The sequence below is a fragment of the Syngnathoides biaculeatus genome, chromosome 4, assembly GCF_019802595.1.
Source record: "Syngnathoides biaculeatus isolate LvHL_M chromosome 4, ASM1980259v1, whole genome shotgun sequence".
Lineage (NCBI taxonomy): Eukaryota > Metazoa > Chordata > Actinopteri > Syngnathiformes > Syngnathidae > Syngnathoides > Syngnathoides biaculeatus.
Window position 1 is genome coordinate 11,328,826 of NC_084643.1, and position 14,626 is coordinate 11,343,451.

Sequence of the window (14,626 nt, forward strand, 5' to 3'; positions counted from 1 at the left end):
TGGCTGATTGTGAAATCATTCTTCAACACGTAGCAAGAAAATATGAAAATATCTGTAGGGATATATTCTTGATTCTCTCTGAATAACGACATACGATATACCGGCAGGTGACAGAACCACTGACAAGAGTGGTGAAATTCTTCTTCGTTTGTGTCCGCTGGACCGCATTTTACCGCCCCCTGGTGGCCGACTTACAAACAAAGCGCCACGATGACTTGATTGTCATGGATTAGCACATATTGCTTAACATTAGATTCTATTCAAATGTTTTCACCAGATGTTTTTATCCACTGAAATTTTCCATTTTCCTGATTACAAACGTTTTGAGTTCCAAGCGTGGTTACGGAATCAATTAAAGTCATTTTTTTTTTGGGCACGCCCACCTTTTTGGAGATTTTTTTTTTTCCCCCGCACTTCCGACATTTAACTTCGTGCGCACATCATTTATTGCAAAGCACCGCGGCCTCCTGAAGCAGCGCAGTAGGGTTAGGTTTACTTTTCTACTTTTGTCTGTCTGCGGTCATCTTGCCAGCGAGGATGCGCTTGCGGAATGCGGGGGAAAAGATGCAAACACTTTTGTACTTTGTACACTACACGGAGGGACTGATATGTAACCAAGCAGTTAAAAAAGTCAATTTTTTAAAGGTGCGATTAAAATGTTTCCTTTTCTTGTGAGCGGGACAAACAATTACTGCAATTATGCTTTGAATCCATCAGGCTGTCTTTCTCCCCGGTAACGTGCGCACACAGCGGCCGCGAGAGGCTCGAGTAATCTCTCGTGTGATATTCCAGGGATATGACATCCAATTTGTGGTTGAAAATTGGTGAGCAAGACTCGAACTGAGCTTCATTTGGGTGTCGACACTCCATCGGATGTCACTGGAGCTGCTGTGAACTCAACCGGACGACGCGCAGACTCGCCGCTCTCACATCAGACGCCACGGAAGCGCTGACGAGGTCACTTTTTTGGGGGTTTTTGGTTTGTGTTGGTCTGTGGAATGTTTCCAAAAAGGCTCCCGCTGTCTGGGTTAGCTGACAGATAAAGCTAACCTTGAATATGAAAACAACTTCATATGAAAGCGTTTGTCTGTAAATTGATAATATTGTCATCGTTTCCCCAAGCAGACACTTGCCTCCTCCCTTCCCTCGCTCAAGAAAAAAATATGTTCCCACAAGGTAGCTAAACGTAATCAACTTTTGCAATCAACCAGTGGTATTCAAAGTGGGGGGAGGGGGAGCGTCTCCTAGCTACCACGAACTACCATAAACACTTTTCATTATGAAGTTACATGCAGCACTGTTTTTTTAAAATGTCATTTCCGAAAGGGGGGCGCTCGCAGCAAAAAAAACCTTGGTGAGATCCCCAGCTATTGACGAACCAAGCGCTTCAGTTCGGTTCAGTCCACAACAAATGATTTGGTCAGCGTTTCCAACGCGGGTCGTGTAGGCGGCTTGAGCTTCTCTCTGTCTTCGACACACATTTTTAAAACAGCTCTTTTGTAGAATCGCTAAGTAGCAGAAATGAAAGCTGAAGAAGTTGGTTGAAATCAAGAAAATCCATCCATCTGTTACCTGAGCTGCAGCCAAGCTAAACCCAAACGAGCGAACCACCCTTCATCCGTGCGGCCTGTTTACAACTTTGCTCGGACTTTGGCAATTTTAAAACTGCGAGCCAGATTTGAAAGCAGCCTCACTTTCCTACTTGCCACCATTCTGACAAAAGCTACGGCCCACAATAATGTGCACAGAGGCGACTTGGGACAAAAAGTCACAGAGGACGCTGTCCGGCTTCAATAAAGAATATTATGCTAGCACTAGCATCGTAAACAAGCTCGCGTCTGCCATGGCTGTGGTCTTGGTCGTAGAAAAGGGTTCCTACAACACGATATTTATTGCTTTGAACTTTTATTTTTCTTTACAATCAATGACGCTAGTACTGTATATGCTAATTTTATGTTCAGTTGCGAGCAAACGAGGGACACCTTTTTTTTTTTTTTTTTTTTTTTAAAACAGTTTTCCAGAGGCGGCATTTCTCAAAACGGTTTCAACAAAGCCAGAAGCCCAAGCTAACCCACGCATGAGGCTGTTCATGTGACTGCCGATGAATGTGTGAATGTATGAGTGTCATACCTTCCTATTTTTTAATTGTGTTTTTATTTTTGTGTGTGTGTGGGAGGGAGCGAAGTTGCCAATGGTCCCTTTAACTGAACAAGAGCATATTAAGGCTAAATATTAATTGAAAGAAGATACCGTAATTCCCGGCCTACAGAGCGCACCTGGTTATAAGCCTCACCCAGTACATTTGGAAAGGAAATTCCATTTGGGACATAAATAGGCCGCAGCCGTGTAAAAGCTGCAAGTGCCCACACTGAAACACGAAGACGGTACACAGAGAGTTTAACGCTAGTGCCGCTGTGCTAACGCTAGGGCCACGCTAAAAGGGCTGGTTAAAAAAAAAAAAAAAAAAAAAACGTACCAGTAAAAATCACCGCGACGTGGCAGTAACACATTAGCGCAGCGCTAACAGGGCCGGACCGGTAAAAGTCACTTCCTCGGCACATATATTCCACAGGTCTCACTCTTACCTTTTCCACTCGTGCCCCCTTGCGGCTGTGAGAAAAATGCGCAAATTAGCCGCATCAGAGCATAAACCGCAGGGTTGAAAGCGTGTGAAAAAAGTCGAGGCTTATAGGCCGGAAATTACGGAAGTGGAAATGAGGTCTGGATCACGGTGAGATCCGCCTTTTGTGAGGGTTGAACGATTGCTCATGATTTAATCAGCACAAAAATATGTCCTTTAGCCGATGCATCATTAATTGTTTTTCAGGAAGATGGCAAACGAACGTATGCTTTCAGCAACTGCGTTTCTGATCGTGTGCGCGTCTTCACCTCCGGGAGTCCACCGCGTCCTCGAGCTCCCGGGCCTTGAGAGCCGCCGTTCGCAGGACCGACTCCGGGACGTCGGCCAAGCGGGCCACGTTGAGGCCGTAACTCCGCTCGGCAGCTCCTTCGCTTAACTGGTAGAGGAAGGTGATGAATTCGGGACGAACTTCCCCGTCTGCTGAGACGTGGCCCAGGTTAGCGCAAACGACGTCGCTCGAAAGCGAGCTCTAAAATGCTTTAAAAAAAAAAAAAAAAAAAATCTTCACGTATACCTTGTGTTTCAGCGGACACATCGGGGTCATTGAGGAGAAAGGACATGTGGTAGTTGGACACATGTTGCGGAAACATCCGCTCCAGATCACACAAGGGCGGGTAATGAGTCACAAAGAGGGTGAAAGACTTCACCTGCAGCACAGGAAGGACAGAAGTACAACATCAATTTGTTTTCTACAGCGCTTGCCAGGATACGCGTTGGGGCCAGCGCGACGGCGGAGTGTTAGTCACGTGGCACATACAGGACAGTACAAACACCATCAAGCATCGATACCTACAAAGCTCGCATGCTTGTCTTGGGACCAGGAGAGTACCCAAAGAAAACCCACACGAGCACAAAGGAGAACACGCAAACGTCACACGGGAAGCCCGGAACCCGGATTCAAACCACCAACCTAATCTCTCGGGTACCGGTTTCATTCTTGCTGCTCTACGTACAGCATGAAGTGCAATTTATTCATTCGAGAAGTCAGAAATATTTGTAACGACCTTTGGTCGGAAGGTCAAAATGTTGAGGAAAGCGTGAATTCCAAAAAAGTGACAACATTTAATATGCATGCAATGACCCTTTTCTTCAGCGGTTCAAAAAAATACGAATTCCTATTCCTTGAAAATTAATCTCTCATGAGGTCCTTTTTTTTTTCTCCTAAATGTAATCACAGTATGAACACTATGTTCGGGAAGAGCTGCGTGTGTTAAATAACAGCCGAATGGTCAATAATATTGTTTACGCAATGTTTTGCATGTTACGTAAAGGCTGTCGAAAAAGTAGGCCTCAAAAGTAACTCCGAGACTGCGAGAATAATTCACTTGCCCTGAGAGAGCCAACCAACCTCTGCCCACCCACTCACCAGCTTTGGTAAACCATGGCCAAAAAAAAAAAAAAATACAAGATTTTCAGATCAGAGTATTGCACATCACATATGAAGATGTCAAAGAGGATGCTCCGATATTCATATTTGATTTGTCATCTAACCAATCGCTGAGCAGCAGACCGCATTTTACCACATGACAGTAAAATTCATTTCAATTCATTTATGATTGACAGGACATTTTGGCCATTAAATCTGCAGGCACTGAAAGATTTTGGGAAGTGTGTGTGTGTGTGTGTGTGGACCCCCTGCACCCCCCCATCCAACATCAGCTCTTTGAAGTGCGTCAGAAACGGTTCCAGGACCGGGCTCGCTCACATTTCAAACCCAAACAACAAGTACTGCAAGTCATGAAGAAAAGGAAAAAAAGTATCCCCACAAAAGCGAAAGCCCCGAAGTCTCCAAAATGACAAGACAATTACAATTCATGCGCACCAATGGGTGTAACCAAGCCCCCGATTGATTAATAATTTCATTGATTTGACTTTAGTTGATATAAAGTGCAGGTAAAAGTATGGAAACATTGGGAGAGATAACTGCACGCATCCTGCATTTATTTATGTTACGTTACTGAATGTTACGTCTTTATCCAAATGCAAGAGGGATGATTTAGAAAATGTAATACACATGACAAATGGGAGCCGCGCTAACAATTATGTAACTATGTAAGTCTGTCTGTGATGATGAAGAACAAAGAGGATTTGTGCCGATCGCGGATCGCTATTACGACATTCTTGGCGGACTTATGCATTTGACATCCTCTCAAAAACAGGGGGAAGAAACGCGGGGCGCTTCGCTCAAGCAGCTTCCGGCTGACTTTTCACAACAACAGATGCAATTAATTACCCCGCTTATTTTTATTTCGAGCTTAATTGCTCGGATTGCAGATGGCAAAGATGAAAAACAATTCAAGTTGGATTGGAGCAGCAGTAAAAAGGATACATTTGGAGGATGACAACAAGACGTTCTCTGAATGTTCCCCCGAATGACTCCGGGACGATCGCGCGACCTCGCTCGGCGTGACAAAGGTCGCCCTGCGAACGAGACCGGCGGGCCTGCGCCCACGCTCTCCCGGCGGAGGCTGAGGGACCGGCGCCCGCCGGAACACATGCAGTGGGAGACGCACGAACGGAAGAAACGAACGCCCACAACAAACGCACGCATGACTTGAAATCACTCCTGTCCACCAGCCGACGTTGAAAGATACAAACAAACGGACAGCAGTTTGCGCCTGAATAATGTTCTGATCGGACGCTTAATGGCAGCTCGTTAGATGCGGAGCCCCCCAGGGTGCACTGACGGCCTGGTCAATTGTAGAGTCGGAGCGATTAGTGAAGTCATCGATTAGTTGGGAAGAAAGTTCAGGAGCTCCAATGATTCATTGCGATGGCTTCCCGTCCGACCGAGGACTTTTGAGTCAGCGCAGTACGCTCGTGGAGAATCAGAGTCTCGTCATTACCTCGACCGAGAGCGCATTTTTGGTTCATCTTGAAACAGGACGTGAGGAGAACTACCGACAACGAAAAGCATCTTGAGGCACTTGACGGTGGCGGCGGTTCAAAGAGAGATTCAAGATTCTCAGAGATGAGGGAAAGCCAACATGCGAGCACTTTGGCCACGGCAACCAGAAGACGCTGGTCTCTAACCCTTGACCATCGCGTACGTGCTTGACGCGACCCTAAAAATGAAATCACAAATTGCATCGTCCCCTTCCGCTCGTCCACTGAACGCATCATTTGTCAAGTTCACAAGAGCGCTGAGGCTTTCTCCGAACGACAGCCGCGGGATTCGAGCACCTTTGCGCACGTGCCAAGAGGTTTTGGGATTTGGATTTTTTTGTTCCCGAGCAAAAGGCGAGAGGTGTCAACGCAGCACCTCGTCCGTCGGGCTTTTCCATCCAATTAGACTCAAGTACATTTCCCCCGCCGCTCCGCCGCCGCCGCCGCCGTCGTCGTCACTTCGCGGCTAACGAGCCGCTCGCCGAGGCCCGTTAGTGAGTTGCAAAGAATGGAGACGAAAAATTGGGTGTAAACGTTGTCGTTAACCTGCTACTACTGTTATCTTATAGCAGGTCGAAAGGAAGGTGACCAGCAGATTTGTTTTGTTTTGCAGCAGCAGCACTTCACACCGAGAGCTGCCACTTTGAGACTCCATCGCGGACTCGAGGGTTTCCGCTCGGGAAATTTACGCTCGGCTGTACACACTAAATAAAAAAAGTCATTTCCCCCTCCCCCCTCCCCCATTATGATTTCTTTTATTACCCAATTCAATCCGATCCCTTTGATTTATGCAGCACAATTTAAACAAATACACAGTCCCCCCCAATGTGCTGTACGATGCGATAAAAAAAAAAAAAAGTAAGTAAGTTTCTTTCGGCTTGTCCCTTTCGGGGTCGCCACAGCGTGTCATCTCAGATGAACGCACATATATGTTTGGCACAATTTTTACATTTTTTAAAAAAGTACAAAAAGTAGGTAAGCTCAACATAAAACATCGTATCAGACACGCTAACATTTAGGATTCATATTGAAACAAAATGAGGCTTATCTGATGTGGGGTGGCAAAGGAGTCCACATTTTGGGACGTGCAACAGAAAAACCTCAAAGTGTAAGATCGGCTGGGAACTCACGCGGGAGCCGCTGTCGGGCTGAGCTGAGCTGAGCTGAGCTGGGCTGAACATGGAGAAAAGTACGACGGGGCCCAGGCCATTCAACGCTTTCCAAGCAAATCAAAACATTTGTAAATGGATCCGAAAACGGGAGCTTATCCACGATTTTTTCCCCTCAATGCAATCATTATGAGCGGCACGTATCGACAGATTTTCCCTATCGGCGGTCCGCCCCACCCAGTCCATATCTCCCGTGAATGTACAGCGCCAGCAAACAACTGTAACGTCGCCGTCCGCTCTCTTCCCACCGGCACTTCGACCTGTTTGCGACCGCGCCGGGTCAACTCCGGAAAACCGTTTGAAGAGAGCAAAAAGCGAGCCGATGCCGTCGGTTGCGCGTCCGTCCGTGACGGGAGGCGCGACGCCTGGTGCGAAGCTAATAGCGGGACCCGCTGCTGGTGTGAAAAGCCCTGGTGAGTCCCGCTGATACTAACGGCTGAACAGGAGGCCACCGCGAAGCCTTTTCCCTGAGACATCTTAATCTGGTTGATGTCCGGGGCCACAATCAGTTACGCTTTCCCAAAAAGGCTCGTTATGACTGTGAAAACCATATAAATGTTTCATCGTCTCCTCATGAATATAGGCATACTCCTACATGGAAAAAAAAATAAATGTATAACTACTTCTGTAATCAGCAGTCAAGGATGAGTTTGTTCAACTTACTGTAAAAAGGAGTTCCGAAAGATAATAAGAAAATGCTTGCAATTTGTCAATTTGTCACATTTGCTAAATAAAATGATGCGGGCCTTGAGTTTGACACCAAAGTCGACCCCCGGTGCACAACACAACACGAACACCAGCAACTTGTTGGCTCCCTGCAAGTTTTCTGCATTTTCGCTTTCATTATCAAGGCTGTCTCGTCCACGAGTGGCGGCGCTTTCTTAACCAACTTGCAGGTGAATGCTGGGGTGGTGGGGGGGGGGGGGGGGGGCGTGTTTCTATAACAACTCAGTCAAAAGAGGACAAGTCGGCCACGTCTGGTGAGGAGGAAGAGGACACGGCGGAGGAGGAGAGGAGTGGGAGTACGAGGGCATGAAAGACAGGAAGGGTCTTCTTGTACCGGGGAGGGAGATCGCCGCTAAGCCCGACTTCTTTTGACGTGGGTTTTTTTTTTCCTTCTCTGGAACAAATCAATGCCGTTATTCAACAACTGGTGAGAGCGCCGCCACATATTTTTTGTGCTATATGACATCAAGCACAAGACCGTGTCCAGCTCATTTAAAAAAACAAACAAAAAAAAGGTTTCCCTTTATTCAAAATGTCAACATATTTTTGAGGTCAATTCTCAACTAATTGAAAATCAAAAATCAATGTGACTTACATTTTAATGCACTAAAAGTGTAAATTTAGGGTTTTCATTCATTTTAAGACAAAATCATCAACATCATTTCACTCGCTATTGCTTGGGGTCAATCTACACACGTCAAAAGTTTCAAAACTTAGAAAGTGTATCCAAAACTTTTCACTCGTAGTGTATGGTGAGTTTTGCTTTTTGAAGCGAATTCCAATCCTGCATTTCAGGAAACTGAATTTTCCATGATACTTTGGTACCTTGAGATAGGAGTTTATGATTTATTGCAATTCCGAGCACCCTCGTAACTCAAAAAACAGTTCAATATTCGTCATTCGTTCACGGAGGACACAGCGCAACTATCGGCGCTACTAGTTAGCCTGTCTATGGCATTTCCCGCTATGCGCACAACAGGACTATCGTCTTCAGTCCTCGGTGACCAGAACCACGCAAGGCCACGCACCGGCTCCCCCCCCTGTTCGCTGAGGATTTTTCAGACCTCACCAGAAGACTGATTGGAAATCTGCTCCCCACGATTGCACGAGACGAGCCCCCGGAATGACTTTGTACAGCTACTTTGTGTTCCGACAGAATCAAAGGATTGTGAATGAGGCGAGGCGAGGAAAAGCCACGTAATCCCGAAAGAACGCACACTGCGCTCCAATCGATCTTCTTCGAGGATTGTCCGAGATTGTCCGGGTACTTGAAGCGCTTTCCAGCTACAGCGAATATCAAAAGTCTATACGCCCCTTTTCAAATGCCAGGTTTTTGTGGGGTGAAAAAAAAAAAACGTTTTTTTTTTTTTTTTTTCAAAAATTGCCCGTAATCCCAAAAGGTATGTTTGGCACATGTACTAGAATGTCAGACACCTAATTAATCAATGACTTCATCAATTAGGGAATGGGTTACCCGACTTTTTTTTTTTTTTTTTTTTTTACTTGTTCCATTTTGACCTTGCGGTTAACTGTTACAAGTCCAACCTTTCTGGGTACGGAACAACAATTTCTTCAAACCTCATTTTTTTCAACCGTGTATATTCTGCGTATTGTCAAAAGAAAGGTGTACAGTGTAAATGACTGCAAGGGCTGATGGGAGCTCGCAGGAAACGCGACACGGAAGCACAAAAGTGAGCTAGCCAACAGCCGTTTTGACGAGTATGGATTTTTTTGGGCTCGACGAAAACGAGTCTCGCTGGAGCACAGCCAACCACTTTTGCCTCATTTTCCGTTACGGTTATTGACATTATAGATCAACCCCGGAGTGACGAGGTTTCCCCTCTGCTTTGTGTCGCTTCCTTCAAAACAAGCAATAAAGGGGGCGTGGCCAAAGCCACAATCCAAATAAACTAAAATTCAATTGAAGGCCCTTAACTTGAAGGTCAACTGAAGTGGCTTCCAGATCACACTATCAATGAATGTGCACAACAGAAGACAAAGAAAGGGTCACATGACCGTCAAACACACAAACTCACATTTCTGATGAAGTGCTCAAGCGTAGCATAGGCGATGGCGATGCCGTCGTGGGTACTGGTGCCCCGGCCCAGCTCGTCCAAGATGACCAGGGAACGTTGGGTCGCGTGGGAAATAATCTCGGAGGCTTCCGTTAACTCCTCCATGAAGGTGCTGCGGCCTCTGTGGATGTTGTCCGATGCTCCCATTCTAACAAAGGAAGAAAGGTTAGCGCCGGCTTGGCCTCACGATCCTTGTCTTGCATGTCCTGTCCTCTCTTGTCCTGTCCTTCCTTCGCAGGGTGTAGCACTGCAGTCTCATCCATATTTAATGTTTCTTTGTTGTGGATATAGAATGATTCACTCTGCTCATTCTGTTTACAGTTAGCGCTTTGTCTTTTTCTCTCACCCTCCCCTCGAGAAATTCTGGTCTGTTCTGTTCAGCTGATCGACTCTGATTCTCAATAAAATATTTCCTCATTAGTCTAGAGATGCAATGCAAGAGTTTGAAGATGAGCATGCCAGTTTTGATTGACACTTTCAGAGACTTTTTTGTTATCAAGTTTCTATTATTTAGCAACAAGAGAGGGCTAAAATCAATAGTTACAAAACACACCACGAAAGCTCTGATCATGACAATATTTGTTCAATTAAGCCTCTCTGACAGCAAGAATGACGAATACAGTAAGAAATGTCCACAAGGTAGAGGCTCTTAACCAAAAAAGTTGCACTATAATCAGGGATGACATCACTTGAGATGTCAACCTTTAAGATTTACTCAAATCAAATAAGGGAAAAAACGGGCCCAAACTTCATTGCTCGGGTCATCAAATGCGGAAGCCGTTGAATTGCTTCTATCAAACATTCTCAATTGCCACACATTTTTTTTTTTTTTTTTTTTACACTCTGGGAAAAACAAGATATGCAAATAGATTAAGTTAGTGTAATGCAAGGTGATGAGTAAAACACGACAGAAATTGCAATGGGTAATTTTGCATCTTTCAATACTGCATTTAAACAGCACTAATGACGGAAAAGATGGCTTTTATTGCACTAGTTACAAGTTATTGGACCAACAGAATTCCTCTGTCACCCGGAACACAAATCTGTTTGGCTAAGACTTCCTCGTGAAAACGGTGCTGCAAAAATCTTCTTTTCAATACAGCGTTCTCCACCTCTCACGCCGGCTGTCAACAGTGTGCATCGTCGCAGTGCGTAAACACGCGATTTAGATCTCCGTAAAACATTGGAATCTTAGTAGGTCCAAAACAAACCCACAAAAGATTCATTATTAATATACATTAGCACTGCACGTAGACCCAGAAAGAGCATTCACTGCTACGAGTAATCAGTGCGTTACTACGAAGCTTCGCACCGCTTTTGTCGGCTTTTTGGACTCTAGTCCGAGGTGCGAGAGCGGTTTCCTGCCTGACGGCCCATTTTAGAAATGCGCACGCTGTGAAAGGCCCGAGCAGACGTGTGCCGCCTACAGGGAAGAACAGGCTGGCTGTAAAAGTAGTCAAAAGTGCGAGTCCATTTGGGATGCAGGCAGAGCTGCGCCACAAATCACTGCGACACTTAGCGGCGAGGGTGACAATGGCACACACACAGGCCATCTCTGCTGTTTTGACTACAGGACCTTTTCAAAACAATGATTCCTCCTTTCGGTTGTTTCCATAACGACCGTGGAGGGATGCGGGACTGTGCTTTGCAACTTCAGGACTTAATGCAGACAAGAACGCACATGCACACGCACGCACGGAGACCACTGCGGTAGCCGAATGGAGTCTGCTGCTGAAAAACAAACGTATTCACGCCCAGTAACGTATTTGGATATATGTACTAGTAAAAGGAAAAACAATCATGTGGGAGGGAGGGAGGGAGGGCGAAGTCAAATTTTGCTTTAAAAGCTCATCGCTAATCAATCACCGGGATCATCTCAGACAGGGGAGCCCATTAGGCACCCACGCAGCATTTCATTACCCTCAGCAAAGCCACCAAGTCTGCTGCTCGTTCCGATCCGGTTCTATCGTGTCTTCCCACCCTGCCCGTCTGCCTTTCACTTATTCGAGCAGAAAACTCACCAAATCAAATGACAATGTTACACCTAATAGATGCAGCACAGGGACTCACAAACCATCCTCTGTCTCCATTGGAAAGATGAGAGGTTGAGAAAGGCAACGTGGGAGGTGAACACCGGACCGCGCTCTTCTATCAGGGGACGCTAATTAGCTATTGGATACATTTTTCGAATAGACATCAATCAAATATTAACCTCCACCCTAATCATATCCCTCGACTGAAACAACAACACAGAAGCTCCCCAATCACTCAAACCGCCTCTGTTACAGGACTCCGACGTGAAGCTCACAACTGCTCCCGCATGCTTTCGACACATTTGAAATGTTTTTGAAAAACTGCAAGTATCATATTTCGAGAAACGTTCTAGCTATTGCAGCGACTGTGTGTTCGATAAGAGCACAATGCATAAGCGGCTCACCTGGTACCTGGTAGATCACATTTTTTTCCACACTCAGTCGGCATCCAAATGTCCATCCAAAAAAAAAATAACAATTCTCTCTCCAGCGTGTGAATCAGCCCATGAAACATGATGTCTTTACGCACGTGTTGACTGTGTGAGGCCGTATTTACATTGACTGCAATATCTGGAAAAGATTGTACACTTCGTGCGGCCACATACACACCCGACATGAGATGCGGAAGATTCGTTTTCGTTTGTCCTCACACCAATTTCATCAGCCTGATCGGATCGGCCGATAATTGACATTTTTTTGCTGGTCGGCCGGTTCACGGATCTGATCAACGATGTCATTGATCAGCTCCAAGAAAGATATTTACTCAGATTCGCCATTGTGCACAGTATAAATAAATCTAAAAGCTAGTTTATTTTTATTTAGTAATATTTATGTACTGCAGTTTTTTGACGCAGAACTGTAAATATCTGAGGACCAATAAAGTTATTCTGTAGAAAAAAAAAAAACGTCGGCCGCACGGGAGAGAGAGAGACGGCAGGTTATGTGCGTGGGTCGGACAACAAGACAATTTTTTTTTTTAATTTCACAATTGCACTATGTCATCACAGCACAGCAATAAACTCTTGAATTTCTTTCACACCGCGTCCCGTTGTTTACCGTCATTGGGCTTTATCTAGTTAACTCAAATGCGAGCGGATACGGTCGTTACTGTGGGGATAACAACAAGAGTAGATGCCGTCGACTGTATGATAAGAAGAAAATGGGGGTGTGTTGGTTGTCATCGGTGCTCAGGACACGGGAGGACGTTCTTGCTTGACGTCTGTTCACGTACTTTTAATACGATACAAGCGGACAACAAAACGCTATGTCGGCTAGCAAGCCAGCGCTAGCGCTCGTGCTTGTGTGTAAACACGTGATATTGACCAACTTTTTGGGAGCCAAGGCATATATTTTACAACTGAAAAATCTCACGGCACACCAACAAACAAAAAAAAGTAGGTGAATTCCTGATTCTGATGTACTTACAACTAAAAACTAATTTCTACTGTCTGTCACGATGCCTCACTGGCATAAATAGTTGAACAATGAACAGGTCATGTAAATAGATTCATTGCTCCATCTTACGTTCACATCAGTGATCAGTTGTGGGGTTTTTTTTTTTTTTTTTTTTTTTCATCGTTGATCGGCTCCAAAAATCCTGATCGTGTCAGAGAACGGAGTCCATTTAGCCTGGGAGTTTTGCCCACTTTCCATCCTGTAGTCTTCAAAATATGGAACACAACGAGTGTTTCCCTCTCCAGCCCACAAATCTCATCTTGGTTCAGTATGCATGAAACACCAAAACAGAAGATGCCAACCGGGAGTCAAAAGGGTACTTTGGGTTAAGGTCTTAAAGGAAGTCTCGTGTTAAACTGTGTGCGTTTACCGACTGCACGTACATCTGTCTCAATGTGACCCAAAGCCAACTCAAAGCGCAATGTTGCAATATGTATCAATCGGCAATATACTTTGGGGGTGGCTTTTTATTGCTTTCTGTCACTAAAAGACACTTCGGGGCCGATGAAGCCTTAAAAGTGGCTTCATTGGCCTAAGGACCACACGACATAACCTCATTGCTGGAAGATGAAGTCAGACGCCCCCAAACTGTATTTTTTTTCCGACAACACACACGAGAGCCGACAAAGATTTGGCTCACGCTGGGTTTCATTCAGAAGCAGACGCTTCAAAAAAAAAAAAAAAAAGACAATTCCACACATCTGCAAGCCGTTACGTCTAATCACTCAATCAGTCCAGCAAGGCCACAAATAATACAAATACAGAGCAAATATTCGACGTTGTACAGTCAGGAGCGGAAAGTGCACGTAGAGCTGAATAGAAGAGAAAGCTCTCCCGGAACACAGACGTATTGTATTGTCGCGTGCCAGAAGATTACTGCGGATTAGTCTGGAGTGTCGCGCCTAAATATATACTCGGAACAATGATACTTGCTGACAGTCTTCTTTTTTTTCCCCATTTTTGCTCCTCAGGTTGTCAGACACACGAGCCGCGTGCAATTACTCAAATGAAAAATAACGGGCCTTCAATGTTGTCATGGTAACTGTCCATCATTGCCCATTTGCGACGTCCCCGGAGGGAACGCCGACTCGCAACGTGGACAATGTCGTGGAATCAAACCCGACGTTATCATCGCTACTCATTTGGATTGCACGTGAACATGTTTGCACTGAGGTGGGTCCTACCTGGTGTAAATACCGTCCAGAACGCTCAGCCGGGCCTCAGAGCTGGGCACGTAGGAGCCTATCTGGGCCATAACGCAGATCAGGGCCACTTGGCGGATGTACGAGCTCTTCCCCCCCATGTTGGGGCCGGTGATGATCATTGTTCTTTTTCCATCGGCCTGAAGTGAGGGACAAGACGGCACTTGAAACAAAGACAGATGGCTCGGGAGGGGAGTCATATACGGTCATGAGAAATTTTGGATGCTGAGCAGGTGGGTGGACGAGATGCTTTGGCTTGTTGCAACGGGAACCCACTCAAATAGTGACCGGTCAAGTGTCTTTGTGCTGTGTGCTGTGTGCTGTGTGTGAAAAGATTTGTTATGATGCATATGTGCTGTTGGCATTTTTTTTACTTCAGAACTGGGAGCATGCAAACATCTGCGTGTATTCATTTAAGATTTGTGTCCAAGCCTTTGCA

At 45.6% G+C, this 14,626-nt stretch overlaps 1 protein-coding gene and 1 long non-coding RNA gene across 3 annotated transcripts in view; one reads left to right on the forward strand and one right to left on the reverse strand.

Moving 5' to 3' along the window:
• The window catches only part of msh3 (mutS homolog 3 (E. coli)), a 36,011-nt gene that overhangs the window by 1,630 nt on the left and 19,755 nt on the right, over window positions 1–14,626 (reverse strand). The window contains exons 20-23 of one of the 2 annotated variants that reach the window (XM_061818059.1): window positions 14,170–14,327; window positions 9,459–9,645; window positions 3,156–3,288; window positions 2,890–3,058 (exon numbers count right to left, since the gene is read on the reverse strand). In XM_061818059.1, the coding sequence (XP_061674043.1) occupies window positions 2,890–3,058; window positions 3,156–3,288; window positions 9,459–9,645; window positions 14,170–14,327 (647 nt within the window). The remainder of the gene's footprint in view (window positions 1–2,889; window positions 3,059–3,155; window positions 3,289–9,458; window positions 9,646–14,169; window positions 14,328–14,626) is intronic. The other variant, XM_061818060.1, reaches the window with a different exon arrangement.
• LOC133499748 (uncharacterized) lies at window positions 67–3,303 on the forward strand. Its single transcript, XR_009794724.1, has 3 exons — window positions 67–957; window positions 2,828–3,077; window positions 3,168–3,303. It is a non-coding gene; the product is annotated as an uncharacterized LOC133499748 (long non-coding RNA).